General features: G+C 42.9%; 1 protein-coding gene and 1 gene segment (V, D, J or C); both read right to left on the bottom strand.

Annotated features, from left to right (window-relative positions):
* Positions 1-1,763: 1,763 nt before the first annotated feature.
* On the bottom strand, positions 1,764-2,547 carry LOC137356955 (immunoglobulin lambda variable 5-39-like). The segment is given in 2 exon segments: positions 1,764-2,253; positions 2,396-2,547. Coding segments are annotated over 2 exon segments (471 nt in total).
* A 9,425-nt stretch (positions 2,548-11,972) lies between these two features.
* On the bottom strand, positions 11,973-16,004 carry LOC137356720 (immunoglobulin lambda-1 light chain-like). Its single transcript, XM_068022442.1, has 4 exons — positions 15,851-16,004; positions 15,385-15,708; positions 14,962-15,000; positions 11,973-12,631 (listed from the first exon to the last, which is right to left on the bottom strand). The coding sequence occupies exons 1-4, from the start codon at positions 15,897-15,899 to the stop codon at positions 12,303-12,305; spliced, it is 741 nt and encodes a 246-aa protein (XP_067878543.1). The 5' UTR covers positions 15,900-16,004; the 3' UTR covers positions 11,973-12,302.
* Between the last annotated feature and the right edge of the window lie 8,020 nt (positions 16,005-24,024).

Consider the following 24,024-nt stretch of genomic DNA (forward strand, 5'->3'; position numbering starts at 1 on the left):
GTGCTTTATAAAGCATTAATGCATCCACTTTGTTTTGTCCGCTCTGCCTCTATTAATAAAGTCCAGGATACCATCAGCTTTTCAAACAGATTCCTCAATGAGTGCTGCTTCCGACAAAGATTAGCGTACACACAGCCCCAGGTCTCTCTGTTCCTGCACCCTCTTTGAAATTGTATCATGAACAAGACAACCTTTCTTTCGGATAAAATAAGAACAAGGAAAGCTGCAACTGCAGACTGGCTCAGTCAGTAAGTGTGAAGATTAGCAATTGGCCGCTTCAGATACAGTTTACAGCCCCGAACCCGCACTCAGCTGTCTGTACCCGATATAAACACTGAGCAACCGGCTGCATTTTCCAGTATTTCCACTTTATATTTACATATACATTTCCAATATTTGCTGGTTCTTTTTTGTTACCATTTGTATATAATGCCGCGTTTGCTTGTCTTAAAATGCAGTCAGTGTTAACGTTAAAGATGTGAATTCATGGAGCTGTGACCTGCTTTTAACTGAGTGTCCATATATTTTCTGACATCACAAACAGCGCAGATTCAACACAAAGATACCGGGGATAAAAGGGTTCAATTGAAGTCTTGAAGATGAATGTACTCAATGACTGAGTATTCAAAGCGCCCTGTTAAAGCAGAACCTTCAAACTCGAGCCAGGCCGTTCAGGGATGATGTCAGGGAGCATTTCCTCACACAAAGGGGAGTGGAAATCTGGAACTCTCTCCCCCAAAGTGCTGTTGAAACTCGGAGAGGGATCAATTAGCAAATTCAAAGCTGAGGTTGCTAGATTTTTGCTGGAGAAGGCGATTAAGGGTTACAGAACCAAGGGGTTAATATACAGATCAGCCATCGTCTAACTGAATGGTGGATTAGACTGGAGGCCGCAATGATTTCAACCAAGTCCACTCTAAAATAAATTATCTGGTCATTATCTCATTGCTGTTAGTGGGATCTTGCTGTGCGCAGATTGGCTGTCTGTGTCCTGAAAGGCACTAAGACTGGCATTTCTATAGCGCCTTTCACAACCTCATGACTTCCCAAAGCGCCTTAGAGACAATGAAATACTTTCTGAAGTGTGCTCACTGTTGCAATGTAGAAATGCGGCCGCCAATATTAGCACAGCACAATCCCAACATCAGCCCGACGATAAATACCAGTTACACTGTTTTTAGTGATACTGAGAGAGGGATAAATATTGTTCACAGGAGATCTCTCTCTGCTCGATCAAAAGACAGCGCAGAGACGAGAATGTTGTGGTTGACACAGGGATTGTTGGAAATGGAGAATGAAGAATACTCTTAAACTAATTTTTGGAACAGTTCCTTTCCCCCTGATGCGGAGTAATGCCAATTCTAACCTGTTTAACGTTTCTGGGTGTAAATATATCCAACATCAAATTCGCGAAATCGAAATTCATCTGCCGCTCGGCAATAAAATTGGCCATAAATGAATAAATAATTGAAACAATATGAATGATAGGATGAGGGAATTACTTACTCCGCAAACTCAGGGCGGTCCCAGGTCCGAAGATCCACACAGTGCAGCATTTTAATGGGACGGGTCACCTAAAACCCAGGCTGGGAAGAAAGAGGGGAAAATATTAATAATCTGTCCTTTATCACATTCCCTTTCACATTCTGTCTTTCACAGGGGCCGGAATGCTGACAGCCTGCAGAAAGATTTTCACATATCAGTGAGGAAACCCTGAGAATATCAGTGTTTACCTACCCAGCTAATAGTCCAAATATTGGGGAAAATCCAAATAAACCCATGGAATTCCAGTGACATTTTCCTCAAGTTACATAAGGAATATTTCTGAAACTCATTCCACAGTCTCAGGCAGGAATATTTCAGTAGCTGTTGAAATTCTGAGTGGTTCTGTTGATACAGTTTTTGTATTGCCCTGTCTCACTGTGTATGTCGCTGCTGAGCTATCGTAGGCAGCACAGTAATAGACGGCGGAGTCTTCCGGTTCCAAGCTGCTGATGGTCAGAATGTGACTGTTACTGGAGGTGTCTCTGGAAGGTTTAAAACGGTCCGTGAAGCCGGTGCCTCGATAGATGTCATCATCTGGTTGGTGCTCTAACACCCACACCGGAGCCTCCCCGGGTCTCTGTCGGTACCAGTACATGTAGTAACTGCCCACATTGCCGTTCTGCATCGCACACTTTAACTCGGAGGTCTCACCGGTGGAGACTGGGTCGGAAATTGGGGTCTGATTGAGGACAGGAACCGCCAGGACACCTTCAACACAAAACACAAGAGAGAGAAAAACACATTCAGTTTATTGGAGTAAATAGGTCATTCATACATCAATAAACATGGCTGTAAAACCGGCCCATTCTCGGTATTTAACGGCTAATCTGTGCCTAAAACAATCTCTCACCTGTTAAGTGGAGCAGCAGGGCCCACAGGAGATGCATCACTGCAGCCATTCCACCGGAAAAAGCGACAACAGCAACTGCCCAAATGTCTGCCTGAACCTGTTGGTGTAAACTGGGAGAGCGGCTCCGCTTCCAGTGTCTGTAAACCAGAGACTCCGGGTCTATTTATTGCCCGGTATGCAAATGAGTGGGAGGGGCCAGAAAAACCTTGGCGGCAGATTCATCTTTCAAGATTGGGTTTAAAATCTATTTGTGTTTGATTACATATTTGTTAAAATCTTAACCTTTGCTTTGCCAATGTTTAATCGCCAATTGCAGTTTGCGTTGCGGGAAGGTTCCAATATCCGAAGATTTTTTGCGTTTAATAAATATTTCGTCTGTCCCTCCCCCAGAATCAGGAGGTGCGGGTTGTTGAGATACGAATTTATGGATTGACTTTGCCCTCAATCACGGGGGTAACGCGCTGTTAAGCTCTAATCAAAACAGAAAGTGCAATTTCAGATTTCCAGCATCTGTAGTATTTTGCTTTTATTTTAGTGTTAAACTCTGAAATCCTGCTTCACATTTTAAAATGTTCCATTCCCCTAAAATACCCATGTCACAAGAGGCTGACACCCGTTTCTCTCAGTCAGCAGCAAGAGAAACCTACATTTATCCATCCCTTTTTAACATTTGACCTCACATGGGATTTGGTCTTCAGCCTGTAAATAAATCTCGGGTGAAAATATTCCTGAGGTGGAGGAAAGGACTCATTAGATAAACGGGAAAGGGTGAGGATGATGAGGGACATTATAGTCCCTGCTCCAGTTCACAGAGAAGTTGTTATATTACAGCCTGAGTCACTCCTTCTAAAACACAGCAGGACAAATAAAACTTGCCACAGTATTATTAAATGACACTTTGCCTTTAAGTTGCTTCTGGTCCGATTAAGATGCCCTTTTAAACCCTGTTGGATTAGCGACAGGGTCAGGATCTGTGATGTTGGAAACTTTAAATCTGTTTCGTGTAAATCCCTTACTCCCCACATTGAGTCTCAGTCCGCGTTTTTTAACAGACTGAGCGAATCAGGTTTGCATCAGTTACTTGAGATCGAATGGTAAATGCATTAAATTGTTGATAAGTGGGTTGGTGGAGATATGAACTTGAAAGGGGAAATATTTTTGTTAAGTAATGACGTAACTATGAAGTGAGTTATTAGTGTTGTTGGAAAATCACTCCGAGCGGCGGGAAGAATTGACGCTCCCGGGAGCATCCCAGTGAATTTAGACAGAGATAGGTTCCCACATGGACAAGGAACTTTTCGGTGAAGATCAGACGCTTGTTTCTACGCTTGAACTGATCTGTTAACATTATTTAAGGGGCTGAGGTGCTCAGACTGAAGCTTCTCTCTCAGCCTTGGACTGGGACCGAGTGCTTTCTTACTGCTGACACCGACACTTCCTGACTGGACAACCAATCACGGCAGAACACAGCTCACACCGGGCACTGCACCTCGGGCAGCATTTGTTGCCTATCCCTAATTGCCCTTGACAATTGAATGTCTTGTTGGGTATTTCAGAGTGCAGTTAAGAGTCAACCACATTGCTGTGGGTCTGGAGCCACATGTGGGCCAGATCGAGTCAAGATGGTAGATTTCCACCCCTAAATGTCATTAGTGAACCAGATGATATTTTAGAACAATAAATGATGCTTTCATGACACCATTACTGAGACAAGCTTTCAATTCCAGATTATTATTTAGTAAATGTAAACTCCACCACGAGCTGTGGTGCAATTTGAACCCATGCCCCAATGCTTTGGACGTTTGCAATTCGTCCAGTGACATTACCACTTATGCCACCGCCTCCTCTAACAGCAAAGGCACTGATAATGTTGGCAGTCCTCAAAGTGGAAAAGTCACCAGCTCCAGATGGGATTCATCCTCATTTGCTGAGGGAAGTAAGGGTGGACATGACGGAGGCTCTGGTCACAATCTTCCAATTGCCCTTGAAAATAACTGGAGGCAAATCTTACACCGCGGTTTAAAAAAAGAGATAAACCCAGCAACTACAGGCCAGTGACCCTAATGTCGTTTCGCGGGGAAACGTTTCGAAAAAATAACAATCTAGGACAAAATGTATTGGCATTTGGAAATGTACGGGCTAGTAGATGAAAGTCAGCACGGATTTTATGTTTGAGTAACTTGATTGACTTCTTCGATGAAGACAGAGGATGATGTGGGCAGTGTATGGTGTTGTGTATGAGGACTTTTAAAAGACATTTGACAAGGTATCACATTATAGACTTAATGGTAAATTAAAGGATTAAAGGGACAGTGACAGCATGGTTAGAAAGTCAGAAAGGAACAGAAAGCAGAGAATGGTGGTGAATGGTTGTTTCCTCGCCTGAAGGGAGGTATACAGTGGTGTTCCCCAGGGATTGATATGTTTCATCTACATTAATGACCTTGAATTGGATACACAGGGAATAACTTTTTAGATGACATAAAACTTGGAAATATTGTCAATAGCGAGACAGACAGTAATAAACATCAGGAAGATAGAGACACACTGGTGAAATAGACACATGGCAGATGAAAATTAACAAGTTGAGATCCGTGCCTTTATTGTCAGAAATGTGAAGTACAAAATGAAAGAAGTTGTGCTAAACCTTTATAAAACACTGTTTAGGCCTCAACTGGAGTTCTGTGTTCAATTCTGGGGATGGCAATTTCGGAAGGACGTGAAGGTCTTGGAGGGCGTGTGGAGGAGATTTACTGGAATGGTCCCAGGGATGAGGGATTTCAGTTAATGTGGAGAGACTGGAGAAGCTGGGATTGTTCTCATCACAGCAGAAAAGGTTAAGGGAAGATAGAATTGAGGGGTTAGGGTTAGGGTTAGAGAGTGCATGTCCATTAACCCTCTTTGTAAATGATATTCGCCTGGCCTCTCCCTCAGTTCTTGTGGGTATGATTTTAAATTCATAGTGACTCACCAATCGCTGCAAACATCTCTGAAGAGAGAGAGAGTGATGATACAAAGCTCGGTGGAAAAATAAGCTTTGAGGAGGAGATAGAGAGGCTGTAAAGGACATGGACCGGCTAAGTGAGTGGGTAGGAAAGTCGCATATGGAGTATAAAGTGGGAAAATGTGAAATTATCCACATTGATAGGAAGAACAAAAAAGTAGATTTTTTTTTAAAAGTTGAGGGACTGGAAAATGTTGGTATTCAAAGGGATTTGGGTGTCATTGTACTCAAATCACAGACAGTTAACATGCAGGTACAACAAGCAATTAGGAAAGCAAATTGTTTTGATAGCCTTTATTGCACGAGTGGTGGAGTATAAGAGGAAGGAAGCCTTTCAGCAATTGTACTGAGCTTTGGTGAGACCACACCTGGAGACATGCGCGCAGGATTGGTCTCCTACCTAAGGAAGGACACACTTGCCTTGGAGGGAATAGAATGAAGTTTCACGAGATTGCTTCCTTTGGTGACAGGGCTGTCCTATGAGAAGAGATTGAGTAGAATGGGCCAATACCCTATCGAGTTTAGCAGAATGAGAGATGATAACAATTAAACATAACATTAACAGGGTAGATGTTGAGAGGCTGTTTCCCCCTGGCTGCAGAGTCTAGAACTAGGGAGTCACAGTCTCAGGATAAGGGCTTGGCCATTTCGGGCTGAGATGAGAAGACATTTCTTCACTCAGAGGGTTGTCAATCTTTGGAATTCTCTACCCCAGAAAGCTGTGGAGGCTCAGTCCTTGATTATATTCAACACAGAGATCGATATATTATTGGGTGCTGAGGGAATCAGGGAATATGGGGAACAGGCGGGGAAGTGGAATTGAGGTAGAAGATCTGACATGATTTGGTTAAATGGCAGAACAGGCTCGAGGGGCCGAATGTACTATTACTTATTTCTTTGTTTAAAGGTCAAGAGGTGAGTGTACAATCCACAAAAAATTCATTATTGATTTAAAAGCTACTGTAGGCGATCAAACATTTATCCGTCCAGTTAAATCCAGAATGTTGATGATTCACATGGCCGAACAGCCAGGTTCCAGACTGGGTCTGAGAATGGCACTGAATGCAGCTCAGCTCAGGCCCTCGTCATCAACCACAGGGGACCTGGGCGGTGTTCTGAAAGCCTTATTTTAGATCCTGATACCCAAATTGAAGCTGTTTTTGGCTTGTTTGTGATGTGGTGCAGGTGTTGTGGTCACTCGCTGCAGGGAGTGGGAGAGGAACCCTGGGGAGGAACTGAAACCTCCCTGTTCACTTTCTGATAAGCAGCAGAGAGAAGCAGCATCTGGGCCCAGTTCCCCTGCTCTGAAACACACAGAAACAGGACGGAAATCTCAGAAACACCGTTAAACGGTTACATTCTTGGACACGTCACACATTTACAACAAAACAACCCATTATCTGGACTGGGCCCCTCAGGAGAACTGAACTGAACTCCTGCTTTAAAACACTCGTTAAAACCTACCTCTTTCACCGAGCTTTTGGTCATTTCTCCGAATGCCACCTTATCTGGCTCAGTGCAATTTTTATCCTCTGAAGCGCCTTGGGACGTTTTACTAAGATAACGGTGCGATGTAAATGCAAGGGTGACACATGTGCTCTCAGCATTGACCCACACAAGGTTAAGAAAGTTTCAGAAGCCCTTGTAGGGAACAGTATAGAGAGGGGGATTGACACATCTTCCCTGCAGCAAAGAGCGAGAATCCCAAAGGCTGTGTGGCCTGCCCGGTGCCAGCGTTCAGGACATCTGCTCAGGGCTGGAGAGGAACTTACAGTGGGAGGAGGAGGATCCAGTTGTCGTGGTCCATGTAGGCACCAATGACATAGGCAGGACCAAGACGTTCTGCAAAGTCAGTATGAGGAGCTCGGCACCAAATTAAGAAGCAGAATCTCAAAGGTAATAATCTCTGGATTATTACCTGAGACACATACAAATTGGAGTAGGGCAAATCAGATTGGAGAAATGAATGTGTGTGGTCGAAGTAGGTTCTGATTCATTGGACACGGGCTAGGGAAAGTGGTGGCTGTCCCGTTGGGACAGTCCACTCCTGAACCATTTCCGGGACCAGTGTTCTAGCGAGTCTTATAACTGGGGAAGTAGAGAGGGGTTTAAAATAAATAGTGGGGTAAAGACATCAAATTCGGAATTGTGTGGTCAATAAAAGAGTAGAGACAAGGCAAGAAAGAAAGACATAAATATGGGATAAGATAAACTGACTGTGACAGGAAGGGACAGTGAGTACAAATCTAAGAGTAAATCAGCAGACAAGGCCAGAGGTAACAAAAATAACAAAAGAAAACAAAATTCTGCATCTGAATGCAGGTAGCATTCAAACAAAACAGATGAACTGATGACGCAAATACAAATAAATACGGAGGATCTGATAGCCATTACAGAGACATGGCTGCAACATGACATAGATTGGGATCTGAATATTGAAGGGTACCTGACATTCTAAGAAGGGCAGGAAGCTCGGAAAAGGTGGAGGGGTGGCCCTGTTAATTAATGATGATATTAGCAGAACAGAGAGGAATGATCTGTGTTCAGGAATTCGGGATGTAGAAGCGGTTTGGATCGAGATGAGAAATAATAAAGGCAAGAAGTTTACTTGTGGAAGTGGTGTGCAGGCTCCCTAACAGAACCTACTTGGTAGGATTGAATATAAGGGGAAAAAAATGGGAGCTTGTCAGAAAGGTACAGCAATCATCATGGGGGATTCTAATCAATATATAGACTGGGAGAATCAGATGGGCAAAGGTAGCCTCGATGAGGAGTTCATGGAATGTTTTCAGGATAGTTTCTGACAACAGCACGTTCTGGAGCCAACCAGAGAGCCAGCTACACTGGATCTGCGATTGTGTAACGTGATCGGATCAATTTATGACCTCATAGTGAAGGCATGACTAGGCAGCAGTAATCATAATAGGTGTATGTTTTACATTTAATTTGAGGGAGAGAAGAGTGGGTCTAAGACGAGCACTTTAAACTTCAATAAGGGCATGAAAGCAGAGTTAGCAAAAGTGAACTGAGAAAGTAGGTTAAGGGATGGGTCAATAGAGATGCAGTGGCAGATATTTGAGGGGATATTTCAGAATACACAGCTTAGATACATTCCAACAAGAAAGAAAAATTCCAATAACCATTCGTGGTTAACTAAAAAAGTTCAAGATAGTACCAAACTTAAAGAAAAGCCATATAATTGTGAAAAGATGGGTGGCAGTTCAGAAGATTGGACACAATATAAAAACACAGCAAAGAATTACTAAAAGATTAATAAGGAGGGAGAAATTCGACTGCGAAAACAGCTGGCTAGAAATATTCTATAGCAAGTAAGTCTGGTGATTAATAATGGAAAAATAAGGAGATGGCAGATGAATTGAACAGGAATTTTGCATCAATATCCACCTTAGAGGATTCAAGTGGCATCCCAGAAATAGCTGTAAATCAGGAAATGGAAGGGAGAGAGGAACTCAAGAAAATTACAATCACCAGAGAAGTGGTACTGAGCAAATTGTTGGAGCTGCAGACTGACAAGTCTCTGGGTCTTGATGGACTTCATCCTAGAGTCTTAAAAGAAGTGGCTAGTGAGATAGTTGATGCGTTGGATTTAATTTTCCAAAACTCCCTAGATTTGGACTGGGTTCCATTTGATTGTAAAATGGCCAATGTAACTGCTTTATTCAAAAAGGGAGGGAGACAGAAAGCAGAAAACTACAGGTCCGTTAGCTTAACATCTGTCATAGAGAAAATGTTAGAAGCGATTATTAAAGACGTTATAGTAGGGCATTTAGTAAATTCAAGGTAATCAGGCATAATAGCTTTGCGAAAGGGAAATCATGTTTAACCAGTTTATTGGAGTCAATTCTTTGCGGGAGTTGCATGTGCTGCGGATAAAGGGGATGTATTGTTCTTAGATTTCCTGAAGGCGTCTGATAAGGTGCCATTTCAAAGGTTATTGCAGAAAATAAAAGCTCATCGTGTAAGGGGTAACATTTTGTCATGGATAGAAGTGTAGTTGAAGAAGTGTAGTTAGCTAAAACGGAACTGAGAGTAAGCAAAATGGGTCATTTTCTGATTGGCAAGATGTAATGAATGGTGGACCACAAGAATCAGTTCTGGGGCCCTAAATTTTTGCAATTTATACAATTAAGTTGGATAAAGGGGCTGAAGGTATTGTTGATAAATTTGCTGATGACACAAAGATAGGTGGGAACATAAGCTGTGAAGTGGGAAGAAGGAACTACTAAGGGATATAGATAGGTTACGTGAGTGGGCAAAAATCTGGAAAATCGGGTATGATGTGGGAAAATGGAAAATTGTCCATTTTGGCAGGAAAAATAAAAAAATAAGCATATTATCTAAATGGTGAGAGATTGCAGAGGGATCTGTGTGTCCTCGTGCATGAATCACAAATGGTTAGTATGCAGGTACAGCAAGCAATTTGGAAAGCTATTCGAATTTTGTTGTTTATTGCAAAGGAAATTGAATAAAAAGTAGGGAGTTCATGCCGCAGTTATACAAGGCATTGTTGAGACCAGATCTGACGTACTGTGTATAGTTTTAGTTTCCTTATATAAGGGAGGGTGTAACTGCATTGGAAGCAGTTCAGCGAAGGTTTACTAGTCTAATACCCGGAATGGACAGGTTGTCTTATGAGGAGATTTTGGACAGCCTAGGTTTGTATCCACTGGAGTTTAGAAGAGTAAGAGGTGTCTTGATTGAAACATATAAGATTCTGAGCTGTCTAGAAAGGGTGGATTTGGAAAGGATGATTCCCCTTGTGGGACAATCTAGAACTAGGGGTAACTGTTTGTAGATAAGGGGTCGCCTTGTGGAGATGTGGAGAATTCTTTTCACTCAGAGGGTTGTGAGACTTTGGAATTCTCTTCCTCAAAAGGCGGTGGAAGCAGAGTCTTTGAATATTTTTAAGGTAGAGGGAGATAGATTCTTGATAAGCAAGGGGTTGAAAGGTGATCGGGAGGAGGCCGGAATGTAGAGTTGAGGTTACAATCAGATCATCCATGACCTTCTTGAAAGACGTAGCAGGCTCGAGGGGCCGAGTGGCCAACTCCTGTTCCTAATTCGTATATTTGGAAATCAAACATTCAGGTGATGAGCTGAGCTCAGGATAATCCTCAACTTTCACTTTTTGGTTTGGGAATAACCTCCATTATACTCACAAGCAAACCTATGTAATTAGCAGGTTGCGCATTGCGCCCCTGCTTCAGTGCATTCATGGTACACAGGATTATTACGTCATGACGCAGGGTTAAAATGTAAATACGCTCGTGGTCACTCACACTAATCGCCTCCCACCACCATCCCTGCACATGCTCAGTGGTGACACTCAGTGTCTCTTGTTCTGAGGTCATTTCGCAGACATGATTAAACATATTCAGATTCCTCACTTCCTTATCCAGCAGCAGGGGAACAGGAGTAGATCCAAAGTGGATTATCTCACACTCCCCCACATTGAGCGACACCTGTCACATTTCAGTCCACTCACAACCTGGATAGACCCGCTTGGTACTTACTGCTCACATCCTACACACGTTACTGTGTCTCCTAACATAACACCGCCTACCAACCTGGATATAAAACACCCGACTCCTTCACCTGAGTCACTAATAAATATGATGGAAGGATTGAGGCCCCAGCACTAATCCCTGGAGAACCGTCCGTGCCACATACGGAGAACCTGAGACCTCCTATTTATCCCCACTCCCTGTCTCCTGCCTCTCAACCAATTTCCAACCCAAATCGAAAGGCTGCCTCCAATTCCATGTACGTCAATTGTGACAATAATCTTTAGTGTAGAACCTGATTTATGCCTTATCCAGAGACCATCCGGATAACATTTATGGACACTCCTTTGTCTAAGAATAGCAACGGCCTCAAGAGATGGAACTATATTAATCAGACATTATTTAACTTTAACAAAGCCATGTTGGTCCCTCTGTTCAGTTTACATTAAATAGTGTTCACTCTCACTATCCCCAATGACAGAGTGTAATAGCTTCCCTACAACTGATGTGACACAGACAGGCCGGTAGTTACCTGGTTCCACTCTCCCACCCTTCTTAAATTATCCAATGTCTGAAGTACTGTGTACAGTTCTGGAAAGACTATCGCAGAAAGTGAATAATGGATGATGTGGAGACACACCAGAATGTAACCAGGGATCCAAGTGTTAAATTATGTGGAACGATTACATAATCTAGGCTTGTATTGCTGGAATATGGAATGTTAAAGGCCGATTTGACTGAGATTTGTAGGATTTTGAAAAGGATTGATAGGGTACATTGAGAGAAACTACTCCTCCAGTAGGGAGCGATGTCCTGAACAAGGAGACATGTTTTAAAATTATTAAATCCAATGGGGAATTCAGGAGAAACTTATTTTCCCAGAGAGTGGTGAGAATGTGGAACTCACTACCACAGGGAGTGGTTGGGGCAAATAGCAGAGATAAGTGTTTCTGTCCTGTACTTTCATATAATGTTGTCTGGGCTGTAAACTATGCTCTCAGTTCCCTCAATGTCACTTTAAGTGTTGAATAAAGTTGAACCATATTAATTTCAGGTCAGCATTTCATCTTTATTAAGAGCTGTATGACACAAGTTCCCAAACACAACACGGTCACCGACTAAAGGGGAATCCGTTCCCATTTTACACACAGCGGAAGTTTACACACAGGAAATTGGGGACAATTCTACAGGAAATTCCATGTCACAAAGTCAGACAATCATTTCACCCGCCTCTGATATTATTCAACATTCGGGTTGTCCGCCAAAAACTGACATTGCTACAGTGATTACATTGCAAAACAACAAAAAAAGAGGATTCCACATATTGAATAATATTTCATCAGCAATAAATCAAACTCTAAACCCCAGTTGCCTCCTCTCAGTCGGAACAAGCGGTGGAGCTGATGGTTTTGAGGAGAGGTGAGCTCAGAGAGCCGTGGTCCACACTGCAGGTATAGCTGGAGCCCTTATTCCAGGCAGTGGCGGGGACTCTCAGGTAACTGCTCAGGCTGTAGGTTTGATCACTGTCCGTGGACACGGTGCCTGTGGTCACCCCGCTGTCTGTCTCTTTATCATCCACTCTCCAGAGAACCCGCACGAAACCCGGCTTAAAGTGGCTCACCAGGCAGGACAGAGTAGCCCATCCGGAGTCTATTTCTTCTGAGGAAGGAGGGAGCAGAAGAACTGATGGTTTCCGATCCTCACTACCTGTTTTTGAGGGAAAAGAAAATTCATTAATATATAACCCATTCGCAGTGGGACACTCTGAGCTGAAATCTGATTGGATGCTGCATTAACTCTCCTTATTCACATTAACTTTAAACTGAATTACTGATCCATTCTGTAGTTCCAATAAATTCTTAGGTCTCTCGTTCCTGAGCTCATCTGCCAATTCATTTTCCTCGAGTACAACAGTGACGATAGTTCAAAATTACTTCATTTGGATCCGAGGACCTTAAAACTGCTGCATAAATGACCGAATCACAGACTGGGAGGGAGCAGCGGGAGTCCATTTTGCCCATCGTGTTGGCTCTTTGAAAGAGCTATCCAATTAGTTCCCGCTCCCCCCACTCTTTCCCCATATCCTTGCAAAATTTCTCAATTTCATGTATTTGTCCAATTCCCCTATTGAAAGTTACTATTGAATCTGTTTCCACCGTCCTTTCAGGCAGTGCGTTCCAGATTGCAACAACTCGGTACGTTAAAAAAAACTCTCCTCATCTCCCCCTCTGGTTCTTTTACTAATTATCTTCAACCTGTGTCCTTCTGGTTACCGACCCTCCTGTCAGTGGAAACAGTTTCTCCTCATTTCCTCTGTCGAAACCCTTCCTGATTTTGAACGCCTCAGTTAAGTCTCCCCTTAACCTTCTCTGCTCCAAGCAGAACAATCCCAGCTTCTCCCAGTCTCTCCACATTAAGTGAAGTCCCTCATCCCTGGTCCCATTCTGGGAAATCTCCCTCCACACTCTCTCCAACACCTTGACAGTGTGATGCCCAGAATTAGACCCTATACTCCAGCCGGGGCCTATCCAGTGCTTTATAAAGCATTAATGCATCCACTTTGTTTTGTCCGCTCTGCCTCTATTAATAAAGTCCAGGATACCATCAGCTTTTCAAACAGATTCCTCAATGAGTGCTGCTTCCGACAAAGATTAGCGTACACACAGCCCCAGGTCTCTCTGTTCCTGCACCCTCTTTGAAATTGTATCATGAACAAGACAACCTTTCTTTCGGATAAAATAAGAACAAGGAAAGCTGCAACTGCAGACTGGCTCAGTCAGTAAGTGTGAAGATTAGCAATTGGCCGCTTCAGATACAGTTTACAGCCCCGAACCCGCACTCAGCTGTCTGTACCCGATATAAACACTGAGCAACCGGCTGCATTTTCCAGTATTTCCACTTTATATTTACATATACATTTCCAATATTTGCTGGTTCTTTTTTGTTACCATTTGTATATAATGCCGCGTTTGCTTGTCTTAAAATGCAGTCAGTGTTAACGTTAAAGATGTGAATTCATGGAGCTGTGACCTGCTTTTAACTGAGTGTCCATATATTTTCTGACATCACAAACAGCGCAGATTCAACACAAAGATACCGGGGATAAAAGGGTTCAATTGAAGTCTTGAAGATGAATGTACTCAATGACTGAGTATTCAAAGCGCCCTGTTAAAGCAGAACCTTCAAACTCGAGCCAGGCCGTTCAGGGATGATGTCAGGGAGCATTTCCTCACACAAAGGGGAGTGGAAATCTGGAACTCTCTCCCCCAAAGTGCTGTTGAAACTCGGAGAGGGATCAATTAGCAAATTCAAAGCTGAGGTTGCTAGATTTTTGCTGGAGAAGGCGATTAAGGGTTACAGAACCAAGGGGTTAATATACAGATCAGCCATCGTCTAACTGAATGGTGGATTAGACTGGAGGCCGCAATGATTTCAACCAAGTCCACTCTAAAATAAATTATCTGGTCATTATCTCATTGCTGTTAGTGGGATCTTGCTGTGCGCAGATTGGCTGTCTGTGTCCTGAAAGGCACTAAGACTGGCATTTCTATAGCGCCTTTCACAACCTCATGACTTCCCAAAGCGCCTTAGAGACAATGAAATACTTTCTGAAGTGTGCTCACTGTTGCAATGTAGAAATGCGGCCGCCAATATTAGCACAGCACAATCCCAACATCAGCCCGACGATAAATACCAGTTACACTGTTTTTAGTGATACTGAGAGAGGGATAAATATTGTTCACAGGAGATCTCTCTCTGCTCGATCAAAAGACAGCGCAGAGACGAGAATGTTGTGGTTGACACAGGGATTGTTGGAAATGGAGAATGAAGAATACTCTTAAACTAATTTTTGGAACAGTTCCTTTCCCCCTGATGCGGAGTAATGCCAATTCTAACCTGTTTAACGTTTCTGGGTGTAAATATATCCAACATCAAATTCGCGAAATCGAAATTCATCTGCCGCTCGGCAATAAAATTGGCCATAAATGAATAAATAATTGAAACAATATGAATGATAGGATGAGGGAATTACTTACTCCGCAAACTCAGGGCGGTCCCAGGTCCGAAGATCCACACAGTGCAGCATTTTAATGGGACGGGTCACCTAAAACCCAGGCTGGGAAGAAAGAGGGGAAAATATTAATAATCTGTCCTTTATCACATTCCCTTTCACATTCTGTCTTTCACAGGGGCCGGAATGCTGACAGCCTGCAGAAAGATTTTCACATATCAGTGAGGAAACCCTGAGAATATCAGTGTTTACCTACCCAGCTAATAGTCCAAATATTGGGGAAAATCCAAATAAACCCATGGAATTCCAGTGACATTTTCCTCAAGTTACATAAGGAATATTTCTGAAACTCATTCCACAGTCTCAGGCAGGAATATTTCAGTAGCTGTTGAAATTCTGAGTGGTTCTGTTGATACAGTTTTTGTATTGCCCTGTCTCACTGTGTATGTCGCTGCTGAGCTATCGTAGGCAGCACAGTAATAGACGGCGGAGTCTTCCGGTTCCAAGCTGCTGATGGTCAGAATGTGACTGTTACTGGAGGTGTCTCTGGAAGGTTTAAAACGGTCCGTGAAGCCGGTGCCTCGATAGATGTCATCATCTGGTTGGTGCTCTAACACCCACACCGGAGCCTCCCCGGGTCTCTGTCGGTACCAGTACATGTAGTAACTGCCCACATTGCCGTTCTGCATCGCACACTTTAACTCGGAGGTCTCACCGGTGGAGACTGGGTCGGAAATTGGGGTCTGATTGAGGACAGGAACCGCCAGGACACCTTCAACACAAAACACAAGAGAGAGAAAAACACATTCAGTTTATTGGAGTAAATAGGTCATTCATACATCAATAAACATGGCTGTAAAACCGGCCCATTCTCGGTATTTAACGGCTAATCTGTGCCTAAAACAATCTCTCACCTGTTAAGTGGAGCAGCAGGGCCCACAGGAGATGCATCACTGCAGCCATTCCACCGGAAAAAGCGACAACAGCAACTGCCCAAATGTCTGCCTGAACCTGTTGGTGTAAACTGGGAGAGCGGCTCCGCTTCCAGTGTCTGTAAACCAGAGACTCCGGGTCTATTTATTGCCCGGTATGCAAATGAGTGGGAGGGGCCAGAAAAACCTTGGCGGCAGATTCATCTTTCAAGATTGGGTTTAAAATCTATTTGTGTTTGATTACATATTTGTTAAAATCTTAACCTTTGCTTTGCCAATGTTTAATCGCCAATTGCAGTTTGCGTTGCGGGAAGGTTCCAATATCCGAAGATTTTTTGCGTTTAATAAATATTTCGTCTGTCCCTCCCCCAGAATCAGGAGGTGCGGGTTGTTGAGATACGAATTTATGGATTGACTTTGCCCTCAATCACGGGGGTAACGCGCTGTTAAGCTCTAATCAAAACAGAAAGTGCAATTTCAGATTTCCAGCATCTGTAGTATTTTGCTTTTATTTTAGTGTTAAACTCTGAAATCCTGCTTCACATTTTAAAATGTTCCATTCCCCTAAAATACCCATGTCACAAGAGGCTGACACCCGTTTCTCTCAGTCAGCAGCAAGAGAAACCTACATTTATCCATCCCTTTTTAACATTTGACCTCACATGGGATTTGGTCTTCAGCCTGTAAATAAATCTCGGGTGAAAATATTCCTGAGGTGGAGGAAAGGACTCATTAGATAAACGGGAAAGGGTGAGGATGATGAGGGACATTATAGTCCCTGCTCCAGTTCACAGAGAAGTTGTTATATTACAGCCTGAGTCACTCCTTCTAAAACACAGCAGGACAAATAAAACTTGCCACAGTATTATTAAATGACACTTTGCCTTTAAGTTGCTTCTGGTCCGATTAAGATGCCCTTTTAAACCCTGTTGGATTAGCGACAGGGTCAGGATCTGTGATGTTGGAAACTTTAAATCTGTTTCGTGTAAATCCCTTACTCCCCACATTGAGTCTCAGTCCGCGTTTTTTAACAGACTGAGCGAATCAGGTTTGCATCAGTTACTTGAGATCGAATGGTAAATGCATTAAATTGTTGATAAGTGGGTTGGTGGAGATATGAACTTGAAAGGGGAAATATTTTTGTTAAGTAATGACGTAACTATGAAGTGAGTTATTAGTGTTGTTGGAAAATCACTCCGAGCGGCGGGAAGAATTGACGCTCCCGGGAGCATCCCAGTGAATTTAGACAGAGATAGGTTCCCACATGGACAAGGAACTTTTCGGTGAAGATCAGACGCTTGTTTCTACGCTTGAACTGATCTGTTAACATTATTTAAGGGGCTGAGGTGCTCAGACTGAAGCTTCTCTCTCAGCCTTGGACTGGGACCGAGTGCTTTCTTACTGCTGACACCGACACTTCCTGACTGGACAACCAATCACGGCAGAACACAGCTCACACCGGGCACTGCACCTCGGGCAGCATTTGTTGCCTATCCCTAATTGCCCTTGACAATTGAATGTCTTGTTGGGTATTTCAGAGTGCAGTTAAGAGTCAACCACATTGCTGTGGGTCTGGAGCCACATGTGGGCCAGATCGAGTCAAGATGGTAGATTTCCACCCCTAAATGTCATTAGTGAACCAGATGATATTTTAGAACAATAAATGATGCTTTCATGACACCATTACTGAGACAAGCTTTCAATTCCAGATTATTATTTAGTAAATGTAAACTCCACCACGAGCTGTGGTGCAATTTGAACCCATGCCCCAATGCTTTGGACGTTTGCAATTCGTCCAGTGACATTACCACTTATGCCACCGCCTCCTCTAACAGCAAAGGCACTGATAATGTTGGCAGTCCTCAAAGTGGAAAAGTCACCAGCTCCAGATGGGATTCATCCTCATTTGCTGAGGGAAGTAAGGGTGGACATGACGGAGGCTCTGGTCACAATCTTCCAATTGCCCTTGAAAATAACTGGAGGCAAATCTTACACCGCGGTTTAAAAAAAGAGATAAACCCAGCAACTACAGGCCAGTGACCCTAATGTCGTTTCGCGGGGAAACGTTTCGAAAAAATAACAATCTAGGACAAAATGTATTGGCATTTGGAAATGTACGGGCTAGTAGATGAAAGTCAGCACGGATTTTATGTTTGAGTAACTTGATTGACTTCTTCGATGAAGACAGAGGATGATGTGGGCAGTGTATGGTGTTGTGTATGAGGACTTTTAAAAGACATTTGACAAGGTATCACATTATAGACTTAATGGTAAATTAAAGGATTAAAGGGACAGTGACAGCATGGTTAGAAAGTCAGAAAGGAACAGAAAGCAGAGAATGGTGGTGAATGGTTGTTTCCTCGCCTGAAGGGAGGTATACAGTGGTGTTCCCCAGGGATTGATATGTTTCATCTACATTAATGACCTTGAATTGGATACACAGGGAATAACTTTTTAGATGACATAAAACTTGGAAATATTGTCAATAGCGAGACAGACAGTAATAAACATCAGGAAGATAGAGACACACTGGTGAAATAGACACATGGCAGATGAAAATTAACAAGTTGAGATCCGTGCCTTTATTGTCAGAAATGTGAAGTACAAAATGAAAGAAGTTGTGCTAAACCTTTATAAAACACTGTTTAGGCCTCAACTGGAGTTCTGTGTTCAATTCTGGGGATGGCAATTTCGGAAGGACGTGAAGGTCTTGGAGGGCGTGTGGAGGAGATTTACTGGAATGGTCCCAGGGATGAGGGATTTCAGTTAATGTGGAGAGACTGGAGAAGCTGGGATTGTTCTCATCACAGCAGAAAAGGTTAAGGGAAGATAGAATTGAGGGGTTAGGGTTAGGGTTAGAGAGTGCATGTCCATTAACCCTCTTTGTAAATGATATTCGCCTGGCCTCTCCCTCAGTTCTTGTGGGTATGATTTTAAATTCATAGTGACTCACCAATCGCTGCAAACATCTCTGAAGAGAGAGAGAGTGATGATACAAAGCTCGGTGGAAAAATAAGCTTTGAGGAGGAGATAGAGAGGCTGTAAAGGACATGGACCGGCTAAGTGAGTGGGTAGGAAAGTCGCATATGGAGTATAAAGTGGGAAAATGTGAAATTATCCACATTGATAGGAAGAACAAAAAAGTAGATTTTTTTTTAAAAGTTGAGGGACTGGAAAATGTTGGTATTCAAAGGGATTTGGGTGTCATTGTACTCAAATCACAGACAGTTAACATGCAGGTACAACAAGCAATTAGGAAAGCAAATTGTTTTGATAGCCTTTATTGCACGAGTGGTGGAGTATAAGAGGAAGGAAGCCTTTCAGCAATTGTACTGAGCTTTGGTGAGACCACACCTGGAGACATGCGCGCAGGATTGGTCTCCTACCTAAGGAAGGACACACTTGCCTTGGAGGGAATAGAATGAAGTTTCACGAGATTGCTTCCTTTGGTGACAGGGCTGTCCTATGAGAAGAGATTGAGTAGAATGGGCCAATACCCTATCGAGTTTAGCAGAATGAGAGATGATAACAATTAAACATAACATTAACAGGGTAGATGTTGAGAGGCTGTTTCCCCCTGGCTGCAGAGTCTAGAACTAGGGAGTCACAGTCTCAGGATAAGGGCTTGGCCATTTCGGGCTGAGATGAGAAGACATTTCTTCACTCAGAGGGTTGTCAATCTTTGGAATTCTCTACCCCAGAAAGCTGTGGAGGCTCAGTCCTTGATTATATTCAACACAGAGATCGATATATTATTGGGTGCTGAGGGAATCAGGGAATATGGGGAACAGGCGGGGAAGTGGAATTGAGGTAGAAGATCTGACATGATTTGGTTAAATGGCAGAACAGGCTCGAGGGGCCGAATGTACTATTACTTATTTCTTTGTTTAAAGGTCAAGAGGTGAGTGTACAATCCACAAAAAATTCATTATTGATTTAAAAGCTACTGTAGGCGATCAAACATTTATCCGTCCAGTTAAATCCAGAATGTTGATGATTCACATGGCCGAACAGCCAGGTTCCAGACTGGGTCTGAGAATGGCACTGAATGCAGCTCAGCTCAGGCCCTCGTCATCAACCACAGGGGACCTGGGCGGTGTTCTGAAAGCCTTATTTTAGATCCTGATACCCAAATTGAAGCTGTTTTTGGCTTGTTTGTGATGTGGTGCAGGTGTTGTGGTCACTCGCTGCAGGGAGTGGGAGAGGAACCCTGGGGAGGAACTGAAACCTCCCTGTTCACTTTCTGATAAGCAGCAGAGAGAAGCAGCATCTGGGCCCAGTTCCCCTGCTCTGAAACACACAGAAACAGGACGGAAATCTCAGAAACACCGTTAAACGGTTACATTCTTGGACACGTCACACATTTACAACAAAACAACCCATTATCTGGACTGGGCCCCTCAGGAGAACTGAACTGAACTCCTGCTTTAAAACACTCGTTAAAACCTACCTCTTTCACCGAGCTTTTGGTCATTTCTCCGAATGCCACCTTATCTGGCTCAGTGCAATTTTTATCCTCTGAAGCGCCTTGGGACGTTTTACTAAGATAACGGTGCGATGTAAATGCAAGGGTGACACATGTGCTCTCAGCATTGACCCACACAAGGTTAAGAAAGTTTCAGAAGCCCTTGTAGGGAACAGTATAGAGAGGGGGATTGACACATCTTCCCTGCAGCAAAGAGCGAGAATCCCAAAGGCTGTGTGGCCTGCCCGGTGCCAGCGTTCAGGACATCTGCTCAGGGCTGGAGAGGAACTTACAGTGGGAGGAGGAGGATCCAGTTGTCGTGGTCCATGTAGGCACCAATGACATAGGCAGGACCAAGACGTTCTGCAAAGTCAGTATGAGGAGCTCGGCACCAAATTAAGAAGCAGAATCTCAAAGGTAATAATCTCTGGATTATTACCTGAGACACATACAAATTGGAGTAGGGCAAATCAGATTGGAGAAATGAATGTGTGTGGTCGAAGTAGGTTCTGATTCATTGGACACGGGCTAGGAAAAGTGGTGGCTGTCCCGTTGGGACAGTCCACACCTGAACCATTTCCGGGACCAGTGTTCTAGCGAGTCTTATAACTGGGGAAGTAGAGAGGGGTTTAAAATAAATAGTGGGGTAAAGACATCAAATTCGGAATTGTGTGGTCAATAAAAGAGTAGAGACAAGGCAAGAAAGAAAGACATAAATATGGGATAAGATAAACTGACTGTGACAGGAAGGGACAGTGAGTACAAATCTAAGAGTAAATCAGCAGACAAGGCCAGAGGTAACAAAAATAACAAAAGAAAACAAAATTCTGCATCTGAATGCAGGTAGCATTCAAACAAAACAGATGAACTGATGACGCAAATACAAATAAATACGGAGGATCTGATAGCCATTACAGAGACATGGCTGCAACATGACATAGATTGGGATCTGAATATTGAAGGGTACCTGACATTCTAAGAAGGGCAGGAAGCTCGGAAAAGGTGGAGGGGTGGCCCTGTTAATTAATGATGATATTAGCAGAACAGAGAGGAATGATCTGTGTTCAGGAATTCGGGATGTAGAAGCGGTTTGGATCGAGATGAGAAATAATAAAGGCAAGAAGTTTACTTGTGGAAGTGGTGTGCAGGCTCCCTAACAGAACCTACTTGGTAGGATTGAATATAAGGGGAAAAAAATGGGAGCTTGTCAGAAAGGTACAGCAATCATCATGGGGGATTCTAATCAATATATAGACTGGGAGAATCAGATGGACAAAGGTAGCCTCGATGAGGAGTTCATGGAATGTTTTCAGGATAGTTTCTGACAACAGCACGTTCTGGAGCCAACCAGAGAGCCAGCTACACTGGATCTGCGATTGTGCAACGTGATCGGATCAATTCATGACCTCATAGTGAAGGCATGACTAGGCAGCAGTGATCATAATAGGTGTATGTTTTACATTTAATTTGAGGGAGAGAAGAGTGGGTCTAAGACGAGCACTTTAAACTTCAATAAGGGCATGAAAGCAGAGTTAGCAAAAGTGAACTGAGAAAGTAGGTTAAGGGATGGGTCAATAGAGATGCAGTGGCAGATATTTGAGGGGATATTTCAGAATACACAGCTTAGATACATTCCAACAAGAAAGAAAAATTCCAATAACCATTCGTGGTTAACTAAAAAAGTTCAAGATAGTACCAAACTTAAAGAAAAGCCATATAATTGTGAAAAGATGGGTGGCAGTTCAGAAGATTGGACACAATATAAAAACACAGCAAAGAATTCCTAAAAGATTAATAAGGAGGGAGAAATTCGACTGTGAAAACAGCTGGCTAGAAATATTCTATAGCAAGTAAGTCTGGTGATTAATAATGGAAAAATAAGGAGATGGCAGATGAATTGAACAGGAATTTTGCATCAATATCCACCTTAGAGGATTCAAGTGGCATCCCAGAAATAGCTGTAAATCAGGAAATGGAAGGGAGAGAGGAACTCAAGAAAAGTACAATCACCAGAGAAGTGGTACTGAGCAAATTGTTGGAGCTGCAGACTGACAAGTCTCTGGGTCTTGATGGACTTCATCCTAGAGTCTTAAAAGAAGTGGCTAGTGAGATAGTTGATGCGTTGGATTTAATTTTCCAAAACTCCCTAGATTTGGACTGGGTTCCATTTGATTGTAAAATGGCCAATGTAACTGCTTTATTCAAAAAGGGAGGGAGACAGAAAGCAGAAAACTACAGGTCCGTTAGCTTAACATCTGTCATAGAGAAAATGTTAGAAGCGATTATTAAAGACGTTATAGCAGGGGCATTTAGTAAATTCAAGGTAATCAGGCATAATAGCTTTGCGAAAGGGAAATCATGTTTAACCAGTTTATTGGAGTCAATTCTTTGCGGGAGTTGCATGTGCTGCGGATAAAGGGGATGTATTGTTCTTAGATTTCCTGAAGGCGTCTGATAAGGTGCCATTTCAAAGGTTATTGCAGAAAATAAAAGCTCATCGTGTAAGGGGTAACATTTTGTCATGGATAGAAGTGTAGTTGAAGAAGTGTAGTTAGCTAAAACGGAACTGAGAGTAGGCAAAATGGGTCATTTTCTGATTGGCAAGATGTAATGAATGGTGGACCACAAGAATCAGTTCTGGGGTCCTAAATTTTTGCAATTTATACAATTAAGTTGGATAAAGGGGCTGAAGGTATTGTTGATAAATATGCTGATGACACAAAGATAGGTGGGAACATAAGCTGTGAAGTGGGAAGAAGGAACTACTAAGGGATATAGATAGGTTACGTGAGTGGGCAAAAATCTGGAAAATCGGGTATGATGTGGGAAAATTGAAAATTGTCCATTTTGGCAGGAAAAATAAAAAAATAAGCATATTATCTAAATGGTGAGAGATTGCAGAGGGATCTGTGTGTCCTCGTGCATGAATCACAAAAGGTTAGTATGCAGGTACAGCAAGCAATTTGGAAAGCTATTCGAATTTTGTTGTTTATTGCAAAGGAAATTGAATAAAAAGTAGGGAGTTCATGCCGCAGTTATACAAGGCATTGTTGAGACCAGATCTGACGTACTGTGTATAGTTTTAGTTTCCTTATATAAGGAAGGGTGTAACTGCATTGGAAGCAGTTCAGCGAAGGTTTACTAGTCTAATACCCGGAATGGACAGGTTGTCTTATGAGGAGATTTTGGACAGCCTAGGTTTGTATCCACTGGAGTTTAGAAGAGTAAGAGGTGTCTTGATTGAAACATATAAGATTCTGAGCTGTCTAGAAAGGGTAGATTTGGAAAGGATGATTCCCCTTGTGGGACAATCTAGAACTAGGGGTAACAGTTTGTAGATAAGGGGTCGCCTTGTGGAGATGTGGAGAATTCTTTTCACTCAGAGGGTTGTGAGACTTTGGAATTCTCTTCCTCAAAAGGTGGTGGAAGCAGAGTCTTTGAATATTTTTAAGGTAGAGGGAGATAGATTCTTGATAAGCAAGGGGTTGAAAGGTGATCGGGAGGAGGCCGGAATGTAGAGTTGAGGTTACAATCAGATCATCCATGACCTTCTTGAAAGACGTAGCAGGCTCGAGGGGCCGAGTGGCCAACTCCTGTTCCTAATTCGTATATTTGGAAATCAAACATTCAGGTGATGAGCTGAGCTCAGGATAATCCTCAACTTTCACTTTTTGGTTTGGGAATAACCTCC

The sequence above is a fragment of the Heterodontus francisci genome, chromosome 46 (assembly GCF_036365525.1).
Source record: "Heterodontus francisci isolate sHetFra1 chromosome 46, sHetFra1.hap1, whole genome shotgun sequence".
NCBI classification, from domain to species: domain Eukaryota; kingdom Metazoa; phylum Chordata; class Chondrichthyes; order Heterodontiformes; family Heterodontidae; genus Heterodontus; species Heterodontus francisci.